Source organism: Gossypium arboreum, chromosome 12, assembly GCF_025698485.1.
Source record: "Gossypium arboreum isolate Shixiya-1 chromosome 12, ASM2569848v2, whole genome shotgun sequence".
NCBI classification, from domain to species: Eukaryota; Viridiplantae; Streptophyta; class Magnoliopsida; order Malvales; family Malvaceae; genus Gossypium; species Gossypium arboreum.
Genome location: NC_069081.1, coordinates 119,078,748 through 119,101,207, shown reverse-complemented (window position 1 = coordinate 119,101,207; position 22,460 = coordinate 119,078,748). Strand labels below are relative to the sequence as shown.

The window sequence follows — 22,460 nt, the reverse complement described above, 5'->3', positions numbered from 1 at the left end:
AATACAAATGTTTATTTAAAAACAAAAAATATTTTATTTGACTAAAACAAAACAAATATATCCCCAATAAAAATATATATGATTCTATTTCACACTTTACACTTGTTTAATCACTATACATTGAAGAAAAATGATTGAATATAATTTATAATAACTTACTCATGTAAAAGCTCAATAGCTCTTGACAAAATGAGTCTAAATCTATGTATATCAAGCTTCACATTTTGTTGCTGTAAATACACTGCCTTAAATGCATTCCAACCCTGTTTTGCAATTGCACCTGGATTCCTTATAACTTCATGGTGTGGTGGATATTGTTGAATCAATGTGCTCTCTTCTGTTTTAATTTTATATTCCAAATACCTTAAGTTCATGTCCTTCGATGGTTCTTCGAAATCGGTTCGGGCTAACCATTCGAACCCACCGATGGGTAAGATTTGGATTAAGATTGCGTTGTTTGGGAGAAAAACCATGTTGGTTAACCCAGCACCGTGGACACCCATCATTACATCACAAGCGTTTATGGTTTCAGCTACTTTTGCTACGTTTGAATCGGTCTCCGCGATGATTACCTTGTAGCCTAAGGTTCTTGCCATTGTCGCAATTGCTTTCGTGTTGGTGAAGGCTCGTGTTTTTTTCCTTGAAAGGATGAGGAGACGAGGTCGTTTTCTTCGATTGTTGTTGGTTAGCTTTACGGTGGTGGTTTTTTTCAATGAGTACGTTGTTCTAAGGAACTGTCGAAATTCTTTCATGGAATGAGGTGATCTCGATGGATCGATGGTTAGTTCTTTAGGGTCGCGTTTTAGGCCGATGATCACGGTTGGGAAACAATGGACTTGTTGTTCGTTATCAATGTCGATTGGGTCGTAATGGGAAAGATTTCGTAATATGGTCTTGAACTTGTTGATCCACCATGGGTTCTTGTTGGTGATAAGAAACTTCACTTCTCCGTTAAACTGTCGAGATGTTAGATAAAGAGGAATAATGATATCGGTGTAGTCATGGAAATTGTTCCCCGCATATCCGCCAAGCGAAAAAACAACAGCCGGAACTCCATGGTACCGATTGCATTGATGCACTCCGTTGTCACCATCCTTTACCCCGGTTTTCACCCTCCATTTTGTTACATGACTCAAAGCCTCGCGATCTCCTTTTCGAGCATACGGACCGATAATCCACGAACTATTTTCAGTCATCATACCAACTTGCAAAACCGTAGAGGATTTCCCATTGATCCTTATATCTCCATTCATCTCACAAAACTCTGTTCTTCCTTCAATATTGCAAATTGGCTCTATTATTTTCTCTGGTACGCCACCTAATCAATCAAAATTAAAAAAAAAAAAAATTGTCAGAATCACTAACAATCCTAAGTTTTCAACATGGGTTTTAAATTTTGTTAACTGTGGGTCGACTATTTCTGGAGAAGTTCGAACTCTTCTCAGTTGAATAGTTGACCGATCTTTCAACAACTGAAAGTATTGTCTCCATGTAGGAGTTTTATCCTTAGCCACTACGGAAAGTCACGGAGAGGAGTACCTCAATTGGTAGAAATCTGACCTGAAAGGTTTGAAAAAAGTGTTAATATACGGTGTGTGAATAATAATGAAGTCCATTGAGTACAGGTTAACTCGAACCATCAACTTGAGGCTTGGCCTTAGGTTAGTGGTTCGAGTCACCTTACTCTCAAGTAGCTTAATAATTATTCACACGCTCTATACTAACATTTCCATCAATCGAGACACCCCCTCCGTGAACCATACACGGCTCTCCGTGAAGGTTAGGGACGAAACTCCAACATAGGGACAATACTTTCAGTTATTTAGGGACCGATTGACTATCCAACAAACAACACTTCAAAACCTTCTCCTGAAAGAGTTAACTCACCCTCAACACATCCACAAAACATACACTTACCCTGTCCTTGTTGAGAACTGCTTCCATTGTTGATCTCTAACACCGGCATCAACCTTGTATCATTCCTTATTACACCATTAGTGTAATTGAATCCCAACGTCTTAGAACTGCTCGTACTGAAACCGATCGTGTCATTTCTCGACGTTGAACTCATATTACTCGAACCGTCACTAACCATTTCAACTGTGGCATTAAAGCTAATTACAACATTACTAAAAAATGTTGCATTAGAGCTGATTGTATCATTGGCCCTCACCATCTTCAAACCATCATTGATTGATAGTCTCTTATTTACAGTTAAAGGACCCAAATAAGGCTTGAAGACAGTGGAGAAGCTCAATGCAATAAGAAAACAAGCTAGAAATGCTCCATATCCTAACTTTTTCTGGTCATATCGACTAAAGCTTCTAGCAAATATTGTATCGTAAAGTATTTTCTCGCCCATTTTTTTCCACTCTGCAAACTTTAACTGCGTTCAACTTTCATATATATATATATATATATAGAAGGATATGAAGATGAAAGGAAGACAGGATGTGAAGACATTTTCAAGAGGCGGCGAATCAAAGGTTGGGGATACTATATTTTGAAGGACAATAATGGAGGATTCTTTTTGGGAATTATTGCTCCCCACGATTTTTTTGTTGTTGTTATATTTCTATAGTGAGACAAACAATCTATAGTGTAATGTAATTTTGAGCGTTTGTATATATGAGAAGAGTAATATTGAGGGTAGATTTTTTTTGGAGAAGTCTTCAAAATATTATTCTTTGACGGGTTAATATTATCTTTGTGTCGAGTTGAGATATTGTCTCTTAACTCCGATGAGAGCTCGGTGCCTGAAGAAGATGTAAGAGGTATAGGTTCACAAGATGAAAGCACCTTGCCAGAAAAGATAATTCGTGGTGCACTACCTACCTACAAATGGGAAGTGGACATCCTCGCTTGATGCTAGGACTTCAACCAGGGCGAATCTAGAAATTTTTTTAGTGGGTTTGAAATAAAATTATAATTTTTTAAGAAGTTTAAATATAATTTTGTCATTTATTAATTTATGATTTCATTATTTTTAAAAGGATTTAATAAAAAAAATCATTTTTAAAGGGGTGAAATTGAAATTTTACCATATATTAACTTAAAATTTCATATTTAAGGACTAAATTGAATATTTTTCATTTTGAGAGACTTGGACCCCTTGCCTGCCCCCTTAAATTCAGTTCAACATCCTTGTTTGACGCCACTTACTTAGAGGACCGTGCATTGTAGCATACTTGCTCATTGATGCTATTTAAGTATTTGGGCTAAAATCTTACCAAGCGTGAATGTTCATATCTCCTTAATAGATGGTTGTGCGCCACACACAATCTTTTTCAACAAGAGAATCCTGCTCTAGCTTAACCTAGAAACAATACCAACCCGTTAAAGTTAAAGGGTTTTATTAGTAAAATAGCTCCTAAACTATATCTCAAATTTCAAATCAGTCCTTAAAGTTTTATTTTTATTTTGTCAAAAGTAATCTTAAATAAAAAAATAAAATAAAATAGATAATTTAGAAATCAATTCCTTAAAGAAAACGTTAAAAAAGCAAACTGGGAATCTGATATATTCAAACTACCATATATTTTTTTTATTTTGTTACAATAATTGATTGTTGATCTTATAGCCAGTCAATGGACTGCACATTGAAGGGTATCCAACCAACTAAAAATAATAAAAATTTTCTAAGGTAGGAGAGTTTCAAAATTTTAGAGACACCAAATATGTTGAATTTTTTAAGGGTAGACTAAGACATGTTAACAATCTCTTTTTTTATTACAAGTTAAACAATCTTTGTCACTTCGGTCATGGTTGGATGCATGATGAATGTAAGGAGTAGGAGAAAGCTTGAATTAAAAATTTGCTGTCTCTTGTTGAAGAATATACGTGTCTTTTTATTTAATTATATAATAAAATTTTAATTAGTTAAGGGTTAACTAAATTAGATATGAAATAAATAAAAATAAAGGAGTTGTTAAGGATTGCTGTCACAATAATACAACCACCCTTGGATTTTGTATTACCTAAAATCCCGTCATTAAAATAATTTCATTATTAATTATTAATTATTATTATTCTCTCTTTTTTATACTCTTTTGATTATTCTTTTTTTTCATATATATGTTAAAAAATAAAATTCATTGGATTTTTATGTCTCGTGACAAATTTAATACCTATTGGGGAATATTTCAACAAGTAAAGTCAAATAATATGGACAGTATTATATGCTACGTGTTCAAAAATATAATCATATGAATTTTTAAAATAAATGTTCAAAATTGAAAGCCTTGGAAGATAATTTTGTAATATAATATGAGAGAAATTAGTTTAATATTATTAGTTTTGATTTATATTCTCTTCCTTTATATGATTTTTATATGAGTAAACTATATCCATGGTCACTTTTGTTTATCTTAGGTTACGTTTTAGTCACTTATGTTTGAAATGTTACGTTTTAGTCATTTACGTTATTATATTGTAACATTTTAGTCATTGAGCCGTTAATCGTTGTTAATGGTATAACGATAAGCTGATGTGGCACATTAAATCATCATTTCAAACAAAATTTTAGGTTAAATTATACAATTGGTCCCTATGTTTTTTCGTTTTAAGCAATTTAATTTTTTTTTATGTTCTTTAAACTTTCCTCTCTCTTTTTTCCATTCTCTTTTGTTTCTCTCTCTGTTTTCATACCTTTCCCATTTCTTTTAGCATATTAGGAAGTCAAATTGGCAGTGAAAAAATAAGTAGGAAGTCGACTGTCATCATTGCCTATAACCAAAACCCATAAACCCATACCATGCTTTTTTCTTCATTGCCAATTCGACTTCCTGGTATGTTAAAAGAAATAAAGAAGGTAGGAAAACAAAGGGAGAAGCAAAAGAGAACGGAAAAAAAAAGTTAAAAGAACATAAAAGAATTAAATTGTTCAAAACGAAAAATTACGGGTACCAATTGTATAATTTAACCTAAATTTTTTGTTTGAAATGATAATTTAACGTGCCACGTCAGCTTATTGTTACACAATTAATGACAATTAACAGCTCAGTGACTAAAATGTTACAACATGATAACATAAGTAACTAAAACGTAACATTTCAAATATAAGTGACTAAAATGTAACCTAAGGTAAACAAAAGTGACCATGAGTATAGTTTATCCTTTTTATATTTCTACATTTCACGATTATTGTACCCATGCAAATAATTAATTTATTGTAGAAGAATAACATTGATTTTTAAGTTCGGAATGTTTATAGTTTTTACATAGAATTTGAGATCAAGAATAATGATAAAAGCGAGAGTTGTAGATATTGATAACTGATTACGTCATAAGTAATAGAGTCTTAAGCAATTAGCGACAATTCTTTATGGAAATCAGAAGAAAATTTTTTTTACCAGATGATAATAAGAGGATGTTATCGATCAACTGCTTCTTTTTCTACCAATTCGGCTTTATTTTCTTTTCCGATAAGAGACTATAATATGCTTCCTAATATATTGTGTCTCATAAAACTTAATCAAACTTTAGATAAATATGGAGTTTAATTGTAATTAGAAGTATTAATTTGCCAGGACAATTCAAAGTTTGTAAGTTAAAATTACGTCACGTAATTGCATTATACGTGATAATGTTAGAAATGAATTATTTTATATTTGTTAAATAACAGTGAAAGTAACATAAAAACAACTATCACATTACTTGCTGTCGGAAAAAATTGTCAAAATTTGGTATGAAAATCACCTCTCCATGTTTGGGTTAAAATCCATCCGTTACTTTAAAAATGAATACAAAGAATATCAACGTATATGCTTTACGTAAGATTCATCTATTAAATACGAAAATTAATTTGTGAATGATGATTAAATATGTATTAAATATTAAGAGATGAAAAAGTAATTTGAGCTATCATTATATATATATATTTAATGAATAAGATTAATGCAGATCTAGGGAGTACGTGATCAAGGAAAGCTATTAATGATTGGTGTTCAAGGTAAGGTTAAGGTGAGGTTTCGATTTTTGGGTAGAATATGGATTAAACATACGATTGGGATGAAAAATGAAAAAGTAATAAAATATATAAAACTATTCTTTTAAAAAATTTATTATTATAAATAGAGTTAACGTATAAAATAATAAAGAATTTAGACAAAACTCATACATGCCATATGTATATGATGAGACTCAAAACTCGCACATTATTCACATAATGAAATTTAAACTTAGATGTTCCAAAACCCAAAACAATGGTGAATACAAGGGGCAAGCACCCCCTCCCTCAAAGATAATCAAATTATAAATTACGCTTTAGCCACTTTAAAATAAATGAAATTATATTTACTCCCTTCATAGATAATGAAATTATAAAAGAATTTTGACCCAAAACAATATATTAAAGATTAATATTTTGAATTAGTGATTGAAGCTTATGTTGAATTTATGGAGTCAAACTTTAAACAACACTACATGCTAATCCAACTTGGCTTGACCCAGCACACTTTATTAGTAGGCCTTTTATTGGAATCACATGCAGTAGCTTATGATAAAGTCTTCACTTGAAAATACTTAATTGTAAAACGAAATTTAGAAATTTGCTATCAGCTACTATAAAGAATTAGGGTTAATTTCATGAAATGTCATCAAATTATCACACATGTTTCAAATTGATCCTTAAACTTCAAACCGTACTAATATTATATCAGGGAGCATCAAGTGAAACATATTCAAAATACGTAAATCAAATTATGAACACGCGTACCTACTACATGAACAACTTGATTCTAACATGTTAAAAAATAGATAATATCAACAAATTTATAAGAGTTATTTTTCTTAACACGTCATATCCAAATTGTATATGACTTAAATACACACGTATTTAAAATTTGATTCACATTACTAGTTACTAATAATCTCCAAAACCTTAGGACTTAGCATTTAGGCATTTGGAATTCTCTTAACAGATAAACATTACCATTGTTGAGCTGTGCAACATGGCCAGCAAAACTAAGCATAGTCTCCACGTATGCATCTCTCCATTTCCTCAATGGCACCTTCACTCTGCCTTTGATCATTCCCTTTCGACGACGCTCACCCAACATCAAAACCGTCTCATTTTCGTCATCACCGTGGCGGCTAGTACCCCTAGTGGAGGCAGCTCGTTTAAGCTTGCGGTACTTTTTTCTCTTCATGTACCTCTTCATGCTCAAACAAATTGGAACTTTAGCAGCTTCTATGTTTAGTATGAAAGAGATTACGGTAGATAAGGACATTATGCGAAATGCGAAGAATATAAGTAAATTGAACTTTGGGGGGCTATAATTAAAATGTATCAATGAAATGAATTGCAGAGTAGATGAAATTTTGGACCTAATTTTATCAACAAAAAGGGGGTTTTCAAGTGTAGTGACTTAAAAGCTATTAATGGAAGGAGTCCATGCTTGATACAACTTATAAAGTCACTGTTTTAGGTTATGAAACACGTTATCACTAGAGTTCTTTAAATACATAGTTTATTTTCATCGGCTAAATGCCAAATAATTCATTTGAAAATAATTAAAATTTTAATTAAGTTGTTTGTCAAAAATGTAATAAATTGTTTCCTTTAAATTATGATTGATATCAAATTGAATCTTTAAATTTATTTTTTTGTCGAAGTCCTTGGGGAGTGGTTAATTGTTAATGTGGCACCTAACATTAAAAATTAATGACAGAGCAAGTTGACGTGAAAGAAATGATGACGTGGAGAGATTAATTGATTTTTTTTAAACCTGACTAAACTTGATTTGATTATAAAAGATTAATAATATAAATTTATCTTACTCAAATCCAGATTGGTTCAAACTCAAAACTAATTCAAACCAAAATACTCTAAAGGTAAAATGATTTAATTTAAAAAATGTAAATTATAAATTCAAATGATTTAAAATCAAATTATTCAAAAATTCAAACTTAAATAAACTTTTCCACATGAAATATATATTTATTTTCAATTTTTTAGGGTGGGATAAAGTGTAAACTACCCCCAACTAATAGCATTAAATTTTTTACAACCAATTTAGAAACTTGGGCTACAATTGCATTCCCTTATCATTGGGATGCTTCAATTACAAGATTGAATTTAATTGCAAAATAATCCTTTGCCTTGGGGACCATCAATTTCTTGATAGAATGGGAAATAGTAAGGTTTTTAGGAATAATAATCAATCATAATTTATAGCTAGGGCCAAATAATTCAGCTACCTCACTCTCCCAAATAATTAAGTTCACATATGTCTCAAGTTTTTAATTATTTTTTACTATATTTTAAAATTTATGTGACAATTTATTGATAATTAGAGTAATTGAATGTGATTATTTTTTAAATTTAAAATGAAAAACTTTTTATTTTCCAAGAATCTCATTGTTAGACTCATATTTTAGTGGGTTATTAATCGTCAAATTATAATTTTGGTATTTCTATCATGCTTAAATTAGATTTAATCTTTATATTTTACTTTAATTTTTCTTAAATTTATTTATATTTGTAAATAGTTAAATCAAGTTCACTATAATTTTTTTCTTAATTTTTAAAATGTATAATTTTTTATTTAAAACTTAGTAACTTATATTTTCTTTCCTTTTAGTTAATTTAAAAAAACAACTTATTAAGTAAACACATTTTAATATTTATTATACTATTATATATTTAATTTCATGTTATATAATTTATATAAATTATAAAAATAACATATCATAAAATAAAAAAATAAGTCAAACAAAATTCATACTTTAAATATTGAAATTCATACTCGATTTATATTTTAAATATATTTAATTCTTTTCTCAAAAGAACATTTTTCAAACCAAATATTTTTAATCATATCCTCACAAATATTATTGAACTTGAAATATTTTAAATATATATTTTTTGAACTCGAATTAAATTTATAATATAATTTTTGTTTTTTTAAATTAATCCGCACATCGTACGGATATTGCTAGTACCTATATAAAACCCACTCCAAATCAATTAAAACACTCCAAATAAATACCCAATTAAAATAGTATTAATTATTATATTTCTTAAAAAGAAAGAACAAACTTTTTCTTTCCTTAATTTATCAAATATAATAAGAGCTGCAATCTATGGACGGTACGAATTTATTATTTTGGGCATTGATATCAAAATCCGACCATTTTAAGAATCCATAAATATTGAATTGAGATATAAAATTTAATTTCGATATATAAATTTTAATTTGGTGTAATTGTACATATAAAATTTGAATTACAGTTTTTGTATGTGTAAAATTTTTATTTTGATTCAATTATACATGTTTTAAAAAATATATTATTTATTTTCATATTGGATTAATATAATTATTTGTGTATGGTGCTAATTCGATAATGCTAAAAGATATTATCAATTTATAAGTAAATAAATATATATAAAAAACAGAATAAACTGATTGAAACTAAAATTTTTATTTGATTTATTTAATTTTGACATTAAAATCAGTTCAATTTATTTGTTTTTTTAGTTAACTGATTTATTTAATTTTAATACACATTCCTACAACTCTATACTTAGATTAAGGAGTAAATTGATTTTTCTATTAAAAGTTTATTCATTTTACTGTTAAAACTAACGTGATTAACTATATAACCAAACAAACGTATATCCGATGTTAACTTACAAATATCATCATTTAACAATAGAAATAAATAAAATTTTTAACATAATAACCAATTTACTATTTCATCAGAAATTAATTTATTATTATTTATAATAAAAGAATAAAAGACACAACTTGAGTAGTAAAATTTTGATAATACTTTTAGTTACAAAATGAATTATAATTCTCGTGGGATGAAAGTATATTTATTTCATTATTATTAATAAAGGCAGGTGTGGTTGGGTGTGGATTTGCAGAATAGGAAATGCAATGAGCATGCCTAATCATTATCTATGTATGTAGTGAATCTAATCATACTGCTTTTACCATTCATTTAATCATTTATTTATATCAAAATTGCATTTCAGGCTGTTTCCGTCATTTCAGTTTATATCCATTTTTATTAGTGCATATCTAGGTCAGTATAATTTTTTTATATTTTTAATTATTTTTATTTTTATAATTAAATTTTAAAATAATATATAATCATTTAATTAAATTATGAAATTTAATTATTTCTGCCAAAAATAACTAATAATTTTAAAATTAATTTCTGCAAATAAATATTTATATATATATATATCCATGTGTATATATATGAAAAATATTAAAAATTTAAAAATATGTTGAAACACATTGGTATCAATACATACTAACCAAAGATGTTTCAACGGATCGAATAAATTGATTGAGATATCAATTTAGAGAAAGATTTGAATCGATTAAATTAGAAACCGATATAAAAAAATTAAACCAATTAAAAATCAATTGAATTATAATTTTTAATTTTTAAAATTAGTCGGATCAACAAATTATCACCTAATCTATTCTACCACTGATTTAATTTAAAAATATTTACCACCATGGAGTTGACCACCTTGATATTGATAACTATGAAAAAACTAAAAAAATAATAATAGGTGGGGAGGTGGAAAAAAATTAAGTGTAAAAGGAAGAAAAAGAAAATGAAGATCGGGGTTTGCCAGAAGTGAGATAATGATTGCAAAGAACAACAGATGCCACGGAAGGCGTGAAGATTTAAAGTGAAATTATTGGCCCCTGCTATTATTTCAAGCTGTCCAACTTTTTTACTTTAAAATTAGATTTTGCTTAAGCAGTCCAATTATATAAACTTGTTGATATTCAAATACGAGTTTCACAGTTCACTCCAAAATTCTAATTTGATTCCTAAAAATAATAAGATTTTAATTTAGATTTTTAAAAATTATAAAGATATTTATTAATATAATGATGAAATTATATTTTAATTAGTTGAAAAAAATTTCTAACTTCACTCTTGTTATATATAAATTATGTATAGTCTACATATCTATAACCATGCAACACTTTGACGAGCTCATCTATGAGGTAGACTTACTATTTAGGTAAAAAATCATAATTTTTGAAGATGTAATAAAAACAAAAATAATTTTATTAATTAGAGTTTATTTGTATCGGTAAAATTGAGATTCTAAAATTCTGATATACCTAAGTTCAAATTCTTAAAAATATAAGTATTTTATTTTATTTTAAAATTAAATTACTTAGAGGATTTTCTAATAATATTCAATGGGTTAAAATTTTGAACCACCAGATATCAGTAAAAACTTGAAGAGTATGAATTATTTACTACTTTTTTAGAGTAAATAATCCACATTTAATTAAATAAGAAAATACTGAGAGACGCTTAATAACCATTAGAAACTTTTTACTTGCAGTAAAAAAAGAAATTCAAGAAAGTAAAGTAATAATTGCAGTAAATAATTGCAATGAGGAGTTAATCATAGCATTAGAATTCATGCCTTGGTTGTGGCATGTACATATCATCATTAAAGCCCAATATCAATCCGGATTTTTTAAATTTTTTCTTTTTAAAATAAACGATTGGACTGAATTGATCTGAATAAAAAATTAGCGGTGTCAATCAGATAATCAATTTTCTGAAAATGACATAAGATGTAATGTTTTGTCAAAAAGGAATTAATAAATTAAGAGCATGCTTACTAATTACAACTCTCCTTAATTCACATGCTAGCTTAATAAGGTTAAAGTATACTATAAGTTCATCTACTTTTATATATTTAAAATTTAGTCCTTCAATTTTTGTTTTAAGAAATTTAAGCCTTTTAATTTTTGAGTTTGAAAATATAAGTTTAATTGTTAATATTCTTCTGTTAAATTCTAATTCATTACGTTTTTCTTTTGTTACAGGATTATTAAAATGAATATTTTTAAAAATTTTAAAATATCAAATCAATAAATTTTATAGAAGAATTTTAATGATAATTGAAACTGAATTTTGAAATCTAAAAACAAATAAACTAAATACAAATATACAAAAATACAAGGACTTAAAAAAAGTGATTATGATCTTATCAACTTTAATTATAGAGCAAATCTAGAAAATGGCTCTAATTATAAACAATGTGGACAAAAAGTAGGACTACCACGTACCATGTTTAATTTGTAGTTTTGTAAAGCTTAATGTCAATTTTTTTCTCATAAACTATATATCATTGATAATTATTTAATTAATCATTTTAATTAAATTAATTTAAAATGTTGATATTTTTTAGTAAAATATAAATCCAAAGATTTCTTTTATCATTGTGTAAGTGTAACCAATGTGTTATAAGATAATAATAATTGCATGATTTTTTTCCTTTTCGATACAATTGAAAATCAAATCCAGACTATTTTTAGTGAAGATGAACGTCCAATCAATAAGTTACAATTTAATGTTCAATAAGAACATAATTTCTGATTAATATAAATTAAGTTAAGATATACTCCAAGATTGTGTAATTTTCATATTTTTAGAATTTAGAATTTCTATTTTTTTTGAAATTTAACGCCATTAAAATTCTTTTATTAAATTTGTCAAAAAAATTTAATGATGTTAACAATTGAACTTACATTTTTTAATATGAAAACACGATAATTAAATTTTAAATGTACAAAATATGCACGTATTTTAACTTACAAATTAAAATAGGAAAAATAATTGTAAAATTTAATCATTAAATTAACAAATATGATATCCTTAATTTCTTTTTTCTTTCCTACCAAATGGAAATGCAAATTAATGATGAATAAGGCATGTGAGTCCACAATGTATACCAAAAATACATTATGAAACATCACCAAAAAGGAAAGAATTACAATACCCTTAATATGGGCACTATTATATATATTTATATAATATTTCAATCAAAATGGGTTTGAAAATTTATTCATGATGAGTTGTGTCTTATGATTAAATTTAATTTCGATTAAATTAAAAGTAGAATCAAATTTGATCTATAAATGAGAGGTAAAGTTTCTTTTATAGTTATTTTTTATTATTTATAAAATTCAAATGATTATTAAATTTTATAAACATAAGTAAAAACTTAATAAATTTAATTACGAATTTTATAGTGATAAGAGAATAATAAATCATATTTAAAGAATTTAATATGAAATTGATTTCGAATTGTAAACCCTAATTTGAAGCTTGGGATTTGGTAAATGCATTTTAATTTAGAATGGTATAAAACACCTATTTCCCCATTTTATAATGTTTCAAAATTATGTTTAATCATTGACAATATATCATAGAGAGGTGTGAAAAGAGAAAATAAAAAACACATAAATCAGTGTCACAATCAATCTAATAAAGTTAATTTGAATTTGAATTTAAATGGTTTCTTTTTCTCTTTTAAATTTAAATTTTATTTAGTTTAGATATATTTTGATTATCAATTTAATAGTGTTTTGAAATAGTTAATTTTGATAATAATTAAATGGATATGTTTTTTAATTTAAAAATGTGATTGTACTCGTAACTTAGAAGAAAAAAATTTCAACAAATTTATAGTTTAACCTGAAACAATTACAAAATTATTTTCTTAATTTCTCAAGTCTAATCCTTTCTCACAACAACAATAATTGTTCGATTTAGACTCCCGTTATCGAAATAATTAATCATTACAGAGACTAACGATACATAATTTCGCCATAGCTTCATTAGGAGAGCTCGACCTTATGGCCTCGCTTAAGCATCATACTCAATAGACCCACACAATAACATTTTCAATCCATCATATCCAGCAAACACTTTGTTTAATCCCTTCACAACTCCTATAATGCCTCCAGTTGACACACTTCAGCCTATCATTGCACTCAAGGAGAGGGAACTCCGCGGCTGCGACCCACACCCACACCCAACCCCTATCCCTTATCCTTCATCACTGAGGTAAAATGACAAAAGAGACCTAAAGCTTAATCTGCTTAACTATCCATCCTACATATTCCAAAATAACCTCTAAGTTTAATGATTCTTCACATCTCCTATAATGCGAATCACTTTTGTTGTAACTGCTCTTTGCATCTCTCATGGTGTGAACGGTCTCTATTGTAAAAATCAATATCTTATGTAATAATAATTTTTATTGTAGTTATTTTCTACACCTCTCATGATGTTACTGTAAATTAAATTCGATATTTTATATAAAAATATTTTTAAAATCCTCCAATTTCGCAGGACATGCTAGCATATAAGACATGTGGATACTTATCGAGCAAGACAAGGGAAAAACCTCATTTCGGTGGAAAACTTTTGACTCTATGCCAAAAAAGCTTGTGCTGAAATACAGTGTCATTTTCATTAATTCCGCACCATATTGTGGAAAACTTGACTATGAATGTCCTCAAAAATTGTCGTATCAAAACTGTTGGTGAAATTGGAATGGTAATAGAAAAATAGAATAGCTATACATTCATGAAATCATTTGATGGTTGTTTTTGTCAGATAAAGTGAATTGAAATCATTAGGTCAAGTAGTTTTCACTTGCATGCTTAGATTTCACACCTTCATTTTATTTAGGCATTTTCTTCATTTAGTAAACCCCACCGATTTAATCATAAAAATAAGTGGGCCAAAACTGAATGTCTATTTCACATTCGCCCCCCCCCCCTTTTTCTCTCTCTAAATGCTACATGAAAATTGCAATTTGCCACTAATTTCCATCTTAAATTTCCATTTTCACCCAATACCCTCCACCCTATAAATTACAAAGGACACCCACCATACCTCTCATAGCAAAAACATCAAAGCTATATACACATAGAGAGTGAAAAAACACAAGAACAAAGGGCATCATCATCATGAAGAAGGCATCCTTTACGGCGGCATTCTCAGCGGCAGCAGTGGTGGTCCTCCTCCTACTGGCCGAAGCAAAGGTGTCAATGGCTGTAACATGTAGCCCAACACAGCTAAGCTCATGTGTGAGTGCCATAACATCATCATCCCCACCATCAAAGTTATGTTGCAGTAAGATCAAAGAGCAAAAGCCTTGCCTTTGCCAATATCTTAAGAACCCTAATCTCAAGAAATTCATTAATACCCCAAATGCAAGGAAAGTTGCTAGCACTTGTGGTACTCCCTTCCCTAAATGCTAAAAGAAAAGACTCAAGTTGTGTTGTGCTATAATATCTTTGTTTTGGTGTTTGTAGTGAAAAAAAAAAAACTGTATGGTTTAGTCTGTGATGGAAACAATATGTTGGGGGTTAAAGTGATATTTCACCAATGTGTTCACTTTTTTTTTTAATGTGTGTGTGAGATCTATATCATGTACTACTAGTTGTTGAAGAAGTAATTTATTTAATGGAAATCAGTGTTGGATTATTAGATTATTTTTGGTTAATATATTATTTGGTACTTGACTTATTCTAATGTTTCATTTAGTATTTAAATTTTTTCTATTCTTAATTCGATACATGAGTTTGGTTTCAATATTTATATTGGTACATTAATTTTTTCAATGTAATACTTGAGTTTTTTTTTGTCCCAATTAAGCACTTCAGTTTGATTTTAATGATCAATTTGATACCTGAATTTTTTTCTCCAATTAAGCAGTAATGTTCTTTTTTGCTAAAGTACACGTGTCAAATATTTATTGGATCATATACCGTTGCTTGATTTTGGTACTAAATTCAAGCTAAACTTAAATATTTAATTGAGAAAAAATTAAGTACAAATTAAACATTCAAACAAGTATATTAATTCTCTTCTTTAAATTATCTGGACAAAGTATATCAATGAACTGTTGAAATGGACCTGACCAAAAATGGATAATTGCATTGATGTTTCCAAATTATGGTATAAATTCTAAATAATCTTTATATTTTAAAACATTTTAATTGAATGCTCATAAGTTTAATTATCTTATCAATTAAATATTCTTATCCATCTAACTGTTACCTTGGATGTTAAATTTTAGCTCAGATATGATCAATATATACATAAAATTTTAAACATGTTTGTGCCTATCACATTGACAACTTGAATAATGATATCATGTATTTTTTAACATGTTTGATTTAAGTTATACTTGTAATAGGTATACATATATTAAAGATTTGATCCAAGTGTCTTAAATCCAAGCATGCCATAGTTGATGAAAGGACCAAATTGATATGATATTAGTACTTCAAAGACTCAAATTTTTGGGACATCTAGTGCAAATAACCCAGAAAACAAAGCCAAAAAAGGAAAAACAGCTTAACATTGTGCAAAATCCATTGACATCAAAATGAACCAAATTCCATTATTGAAACATGAAGAATACAAAGAATATCTCAAAACAAATCAGCAATGACAGTGTGCTCAAAACAAATGGTTACAAAGACCATTGGAGAAAGGACTCCAAAAATTCAATTACATATACAGAAATGGGAAAAGCTTAGGGACCAGTCTGAAATTCGGACCATAATTTTAGGACATCTGGTGAAATAACCCAGAAAACAAAGCCAAAAAAGAAAAATAGCTTAGCATTGTGAAACATTCATTGACGTCAAAATGAAGCAAATTCTATTATTGAAACATGAAGAATACAAAGTATATCTCAAAACAATAAGCAAATGACAATGTGCTCATCAAATGGTCACAAAGAACTTGGAGAAAGGACTCCAAAAATTCATTTACATATACAGAAATGAGAAAAGTACTTACAAGATGATTTTTGTCTTATAGATTAAGAAGATTTGAGATTTGGTTCCACCCTACCATCCAAGGCTTCTTATCAGCTGGTAGTGCAAAATTAAGCTCAAACATCTCCTTTGACAAGTTACCACTTTCACAAAACCCTACAAGTTTTGCCACTATCTGAGCACTTTCCTCTATGTGTTTGGGATCATGAGGATCAGTCCATAGCTTGTTTATGAATTGTAGTCTCCTGTGCTTTCCATCAAGTGGTACATTCCATTTAATGTACAATGCGTCTCTCTCATCGAAAGTCAAACGTGTGGTCAACCTCTTTGCAAGGAATTCCCTTTCACGTTTCAAGGCCCTGATGCTGTAAGTAAAATAGACATAATCAATCAGATGCGACAAGAGATGTTTGTGGGAAAAGTACCATGAAGGTCCCTGTACTTTGAGTGGGAGTGCATTTTGCTCCCCTACTTAAAAATTGGGCAAAGTAGTTCTTGTACTACTTTATAAACTGGTTCATGTACTTTATAAACTGGGCAAAGTAGCATGACGTGGCATGCCATATATCAGTCTTTGGTTATTCCATCAGCCATACCAGTTTTTAAAGGTACAAATGGATGAAAAATTTAACAGAAAATACCAATATACTTTTTTAACTAGTACAGGGACTAATTTGCTTATAGTAGAAGGGGTCTGACTCCTACTAGGCCTCTGTGTTACTTTTACCGAAGTGTGTTATTGTGTGGTTGAGAGAAAGAGAGAATGAAAGTGAACCTTGATGATAATGACACTGTGGGTTCATCTCCTGTTATTGCTGGGCTTGCGTTTCCAAGTTCTGCAAAATGTTGCTGTAGCCAATTTAAGCGCCTAAGTTCCACTTCCATGTATATTTGGTCGGCAGGGTCTCCTTTGAATAACAGATAAAACTGTGTCCTATGGATGATGGAGACATAGCAGACATCCCATAATTCAATGATTTGTCGCCTTTGTTCTTTGAAAGTTACATGCCATGCAACTTGGGGTTCCTCAGGTTCAATTTCACTCTCATTGTCCTCTAAATTGTATCCGGCTGCTTCATTTGCTTCTAGCTCAAGCACCTAAAAGAAGCAAGTCAAAAACTAGATAAATGGAGAAAAATGGAAGGTATCATAACGGCAAAGGCACTTGTGTCTGTTACCTGACAAACAAGTAACTGCTTCTGGTATTGCAGTTTAGCGACACGTTCCTTCAATTCCGTTACGTATGCTCGTATGCTTCGTACATTCTCTTCAGCTGCATTTTGAAACATTTTCTGCATTTTCTTCATGTTGACTGAACTTGAACGTCTATATCCTGGAGTGCCTTCCTTTGATGTAACATCTCCACAGTCTTCACTCTTCACAGGTGTTTCTTTCTCGAAGTCGATGACGGTGTCCTTGGAAACATTGTCATCATCGTCTGGAGGTCTATTTTCTTCATTCTCAGGTTCCACAACTTGCCGAGAGGTTGACAGAGGAGCGCATGGAGATTTTATAAAATTCGGCCGGTTTGTAACGTGACTTGACGTTAAAGGAAGCAGCTTCTTCTTTTTAGACTGGTTCTTTGTTTTGGGGGTAGCTTCACAGTTGGATTCTTGATTACTTGGAAGAGACATTACTAATTTGTCTATTGACTTCTGAACATTCTCTAATTGCTCCTCAAGGTCAGCTATTGTACTACCTTGTGAATGAAGTCTTGTTATCTCTTCCTTAAGGTTAGCACTAACACTTTTGTTAGGAGCTATAGCTGCTCCAACTTCAACTTCTTTCGGGTCTGACCGGACAGAACGCATTTCCCTTATTTCTGCCTGAAGCTTGGCAATTGTCTCAGCTGCATCTTGATTACCTAGTCTATGACAAGCCACCTCTTTCTGAAGTACTTCTAAAGCTCGATTTGCTTCTTCTCCTAGCTGCTCTTGGAGGTGTTCGAGCTTACGAATTTCATGCATAAGTGCGAAAGGAGCAGTTGATGATTGCCTCATGGACTGCCTCAACAACATTGTTTTTCTTGTTTTATCATGACGACCTAGATCCTTTCCATCAAGTTTTGGAGACAACACATCGGAATACGATAGACACTTCTTCACAGATGGACTTGGTGACTCAATTGGATTTGAAATCTGAATAAATAAACACATACAAGTAAGTTGAAATGAATCCAGAAATAAAGAGAGTGCAAAGAGGAAGAGAAATAAGAAGGAAAAGTGACGGAACCTGCTGATCTTCCTGTAGTTTTCTACGTAGCTCATCAACTTGAGACTGTGCGAGATCTCTTTGGCGCTTTAGCTCTTCAATTTCTATTTCCATCTAGAAAGCAAACACAAGAAATGTGATTACTTATGCTTCAAGTTGCAGTATGAAATAAATCGATTCAAGATGAAGCCAATTTTGAATAGTTATTACTTGTTGTATTTTCAAGTCCTTCTCCCTAGATGGATCAGGGGTGCGAAGCTCAGCTTCTAGCCTGGCTACTTCTTTCTGCAGATGTTTGACTAATTGCTTATTTGAAACAACCTAGCAAAGTTTCCAAAAAGGTTTCATGTCAATTCATTAGGAAATTCTTGTCAATAAGCATGAATGAAAAAAAAGATAAGTACCATATTGACTTGTGCATTATTTGTCACTTCCTTTGCCCGGGTAGCAAAGAAGAGAGTATTACGAGATTGTTCAAAATGACTTAGTGCTGGACTCAAAGTACAAATGATAGCAGTTCGTGCATTTCCACCTAGTGAATGCTGCAATATTCGAGTAAGCTTCGAATCTCTATATGGTATATGACCACTTCTTTTTCCAACACTGCAAAGAAAGATCAGTCAATCATGAACACAATGATAATAGAACTTAAAATATGTTTAGTTTTGAAGTTCATTTCATTATTGTCTCCCATGAAATGCTAAATACAATGAATATTCTGAACAAGAAATATTTAAAGATAGATTCTTACCTGAGTTTTCTGATTACAGTTGTCAGGGTCATCAAACTAAGGTTAATATGACAGCCTTCCCTGAGCCTTGCACCATCGGCATTTGTTTGTGAAGCTCTTTCACTTCCAGCTAGATCCACAAAGTTCTACAAGTGTTGGTCCCATCAGCAACAATAATTCATGCATCTTTTTAGGTGAGGCTGAGTAAACCTCAACCTTGACTATACATATAGCAAATAGTAAAGCAAGTGTGGATTGTACAAACTCATATTTATTCATTTTATTGGCTAAGGAGGAGAAGGAATACAGTCTTACCAGGCTTGCAACAAATGATCTCACACAATCAGAATTTTCACGAAGAGTACTTTCAATTGTCTACATTGTTGGCCAAATAAATTTATGAATTAGCTTCCATACAGCATTGAGTATGTTAACAAAACCAACAGAAACCCTCATTCATACCAGCCTTATTATTTGGTGTGACCGTGAGCTAGAGTCATTTAGGGCAGTTTCTCCAACTTGTCTTTGAGCTACAAATGCCGGAAAACAATTAGACTCGCATTTAAAAGAAGGAAAAGGTCTGCTAACTCGAAGCAATTGATTCATTAATTACCTTCACAAATGCCAATTAGATGCCTCAGATGCTGATCGTTGCTTGCTGTTTCTTCCACCAACTTCTCAACCACAGTACCTTTCTGCAAGCATAGATTAAACAGACAAAAATATAGTAAATGACAGAAGGAGGAGGATTGAAAGCATAAGTGCTTTGTTCCTATGAAAAGAAGTCAAAGGCCATTTACCTCCGGATCATCTAGAAGCTTGAGATTGCGGCCAGATTCGGAATTTAACAGGTCTCTAACATTCTCATTATAAATTTCTAATCCAGAAATTTTAATGGTAAAATCTCTCTCTGGTGTCTGCATTTCAAATACAGAACAGAACAATTAAGAAATCCACACCCATCTTGTGTGCAACAAGAAAAAAATAGTTAAACTTCAAGGGAAGCTCAGTCTCACGTTCATTATATGCTGATAGATGTCATTGACAGCCTTCTCTGTTATTCCTCTCATTGTATATGTCTTCCCACTGCTGGTTTGGCCATATGCAAATATAGTAGCTGCACAAAAAATTACATGACTCAAGTGGTTCAATAAAGGGAACAAAAACAGTAATCAGTAGAAAAGATAATAATACAATGAAAATACCATTTATGCCTCCCAAAGCAGACAAAGCAACATTCTTCACTCCTTCATACACCGTTTCATTCAAGCATGAAGGTCCAAACACTTTATCTGAGCAAACAAAAGAAAGAAAAAAGAACCTCAAACACCAAATTTCAATGAAAACTTAAACCAACTGTATAAATAACATGTAGTTAAAGAGTTACCAAATGTGAAAGAAGATGGCTGAGCAGTGCGTTCTTGAGAAGGATGCTTAGAAACAATGGTGTGGTCATCAACACAATCCCATGCTACTTGATCTTTGGCTAGTTGCTCCCTTTTACTTAATGGCCTTAACCTTACAGTAACTACAATCTTCTCTTCCTTTGATTTTGGACCTCCAGGGGTTGTTACTGGTGTCTTATCTATCTTATTGCTTGGGGTTCCTGGTGTTTTGACTGTCATCTTTTTCTTTTACTTCCTTTTTGTCTTTTGAAATTTGAAAACCTACCAAAAGAAATGCTTAAAGATGAACTGGAAATGGAAACAATCAGCAAAATATAAACAAATCGTTATCCAATTTGCAATCTAAGAACACTTAGCAAATTATGGATAAAACTGAAAACAAATTTAAACGTATATAAATCTATAAATCCCTAAAAGATTTAATGAATGAAAGCTGAAAAAAGAAGTTTCGCTTTGAAATAAGCCAAATCCTTCATCCTTTATGTAAAACCCTTCATTACTTGTACTAAATTAGAAACAAAATTAAGCAAATCAAAGGTAAATTCAAAGTTCTTCAGTTACCAGAATGATAAAAATAAATATTTTAAAAAAATCATCTGAGCAAATCGCACATTGCATAGCATCAAAGGAAACTTTCTAATTGGACCCAAGTTATGATCCATCCATCGTTGTACCAAAAGAAACTTTCCAATTATCTGATGAAAACGAAGCATTTTTCCCCCTATAATCTTCAACTTAATCCAGTTTCTTGAAAGGAAAGTTCACTTGTCTTCAATTATTTTCCATTTTCAGCTCAAAAATTACCAAATAAAAAACCAGAAAAAATTTAAAAATTTAAATTTAAAAACTTACTCAAGTTTCTGGATCAAGACTTCTAAACAGTAGAGGAGCGTACAAAGAGAAAGAAAGAAAGAGAGAGCTATTGGATTTAGAGAAAAAAAAAATTCGAAGCTTTGTCTTTAATGGGGAAAAAATTGAAAAGCCATTGAAGAAAGAGATTTGAAATTTAGGGTCCCTAACGGCTAGTTCATTTTCTCGTCATTATTTCTTCATTTTTATCATTTCGCGCCGAGTTATCGATAATATGGTTCGGTTTATTTATCGTTGGTTTAGAAGCGGGACCGGCTTTCAAGCTTTTAATAACGGCTTTTTAATTTTGTATTAATTAATTTAATGATTGATTTACTTGGGACTTTGCCCAACACAAAAGAACAAAAATAAAGGCGGTAATTTTGCTAGACGCGCCCTCCAAGATTTCAAAATTATTTTTATGAAATGCTCTCTACAGTCAAATTTGAGCCAAACCTTTTAAGAATTGGTCGTATAAGAGTCAAACATTTTTAAAGATGCTTAGGTAAGAATTTTTTTCACGAACTTTAATTTGATTTGTAATATAAAATTAGGTGAATACTAGTATGTTTAAAATAAAACACATGGTAGATTAGTTGTTATTTGAAAAGAAGGAAAATAATAAAAACATAATTTAAACTTAATATACAACATTTGAAAAGTTTTTTTTTTTTTAGC

The 22,460-nt window shown here is 30.3% G+C and overlaps 3 protein-coding genes across 4 annotated transcripts; 1 reads left to right on the top strand and 2 right to left on the bottom strand.

Moving 5' to 3' along the window:
* Nucleotides 1–82: 82 nt before the first annotated feature.
* On the bottom strand, nucleotides 83–2,545 carry LOC108477448 (beta-1,2-xylosyltransferase XYXT1-like). The gene is made up of 2 exons (XM_017779994.2): nucleotides 1,918–2,545; nucleotides 83–1,318 (listed from the first exon to the last, which is right to left on the bottom strand). Exons 1-2 carry the CDS (start codon nucleotides 2,360–2,362, stop codon nucleotides 156–158), a joined length of 1,608 nt encoding a protein of 535 aa, XP_017635483.2. The 5' UTR covers nucleotides 2,363–2,545; the 3' UTR covers nucleotides 83–155.
* Nucleotides 2,546–14,664: 12,119 nt separating this feature from the next.
* LOC108478327 (non-specific lipid-transfer protein 2-like) lies at nucleotides 14,665–15,290 on the top strand. Its single transcript, XM_017780779.2, has one exon. The coding sequence runs from the start codon at nucleotides 14,763–14,765 to the stop codon at nucleotides 15,054–15,056; it is 294 nt and encodes a 97-aa protein (XP_017636268.1). The 5' UTR covers nucleotides 14,665–14,762; the 3' UTR covers nucleotides 15,057–15,290.
* A 1,154-nt stretch (nucleotides 15,291–16,444) lies between these two features.
* Nucleotides 16,445–21,909, bottom strand: LOC108476754 (kinesin-like protein NACK1). 2 transcript variants are annotated; one of them, XM_017779060.2, is made up of 15 exons: nucleotides 21,786–21,909; nucleotides 20,915–21,221; nucleotides 20,733–20,819; nucleotides 20,544–20,644; nucleotides 20,328–20,444; nucleotides 20,141–20,222; nucleotides 19,990–20,057; nucleotides 19,843–19,902; nucleotides 19,549–19,673; nucleotides 19,202–19,400; nucleotides 19,008–19,118; nucleotides 18,819–18,911; nucleotides 17,765–18,724; nucleotides 17,362–17,684; nucleotides 16,445–16,951 (listed from the first exon to the last, which is right to left on the bottom strand). In XM_017779060.2, exons 2-15 carry the CDS (start codon nucleotides 21,150–21,152, stop codon nucleotides 16,624–16,626), a joined length of 2,892 nt encoding a protein of 963 aa, XP_017634549.1. In that variant the 5' UTR covers nucleotides 21,153–21,221; nucleotides 21,786–21,909; the 3' UTR covers nucleotides 16,445–16,623. The 2 variants fall into 2 exon arrangements, with proteins under 2 accessions (XP_017634549.1, XP_017634548.1); XM_017779059.2 differs by having other exon boundaries at nucleotides 20,915–21,194.
* Nucleotides 21,910–22,460: the final 551 nt, after the last annotated feature.

What these genes read in the sequence shown, in the direction of transcription:
- LOC108476754 (XM_017779060.2), bottom strand. Translation starts at nt 21,152, where the DNA reads ATGACAGTCAAAACACCAGGAACCCCAAGCAATAAGATAGATAAGACA. An exon ending in GCCATCTTCTTTCACATTTG is followed by an intron (nt 20,820 to 20,914) that starts GTAACTCTTTAA and finishes TTGTTTGCTCAG; the next exon opens with ATAAAGTGTTTGGACCTTCA. An exon ending in GATCATTTGTTGCAAGCCTG is followed by an intron (nt 19,674 to 19,842) that starts GTAAGACTGTAT and finishes CAACACTTGTAG; the next exon opens with AACTTTGTGGATCTAGCTGG.
- LOC108477448 (XM_017779994.2), bottom strand. Translation starts at nt 2,362, where the DNA reads ATGGGCGAGAAAATACTTTACGATACAATATTTGCTAGAAGCTTTAGT. An exon ending in CAGTTCTCAACAAGGACAGG is followed by an intron (nt 1,319 to 1,917) that starts GTAAGTGTATGT and finishes TTGATTGATTAG; the next exon opens with GTGGCGTACCAGAGAAAATA.
- LOC108478327 (XM_017780779.2), top strand. Translation starts at nt 14,763, where the DNA reads ATGAAGAAGGCATCCTTTACGGCGGCATTCTCAGCGGCAGCAGTGGTG.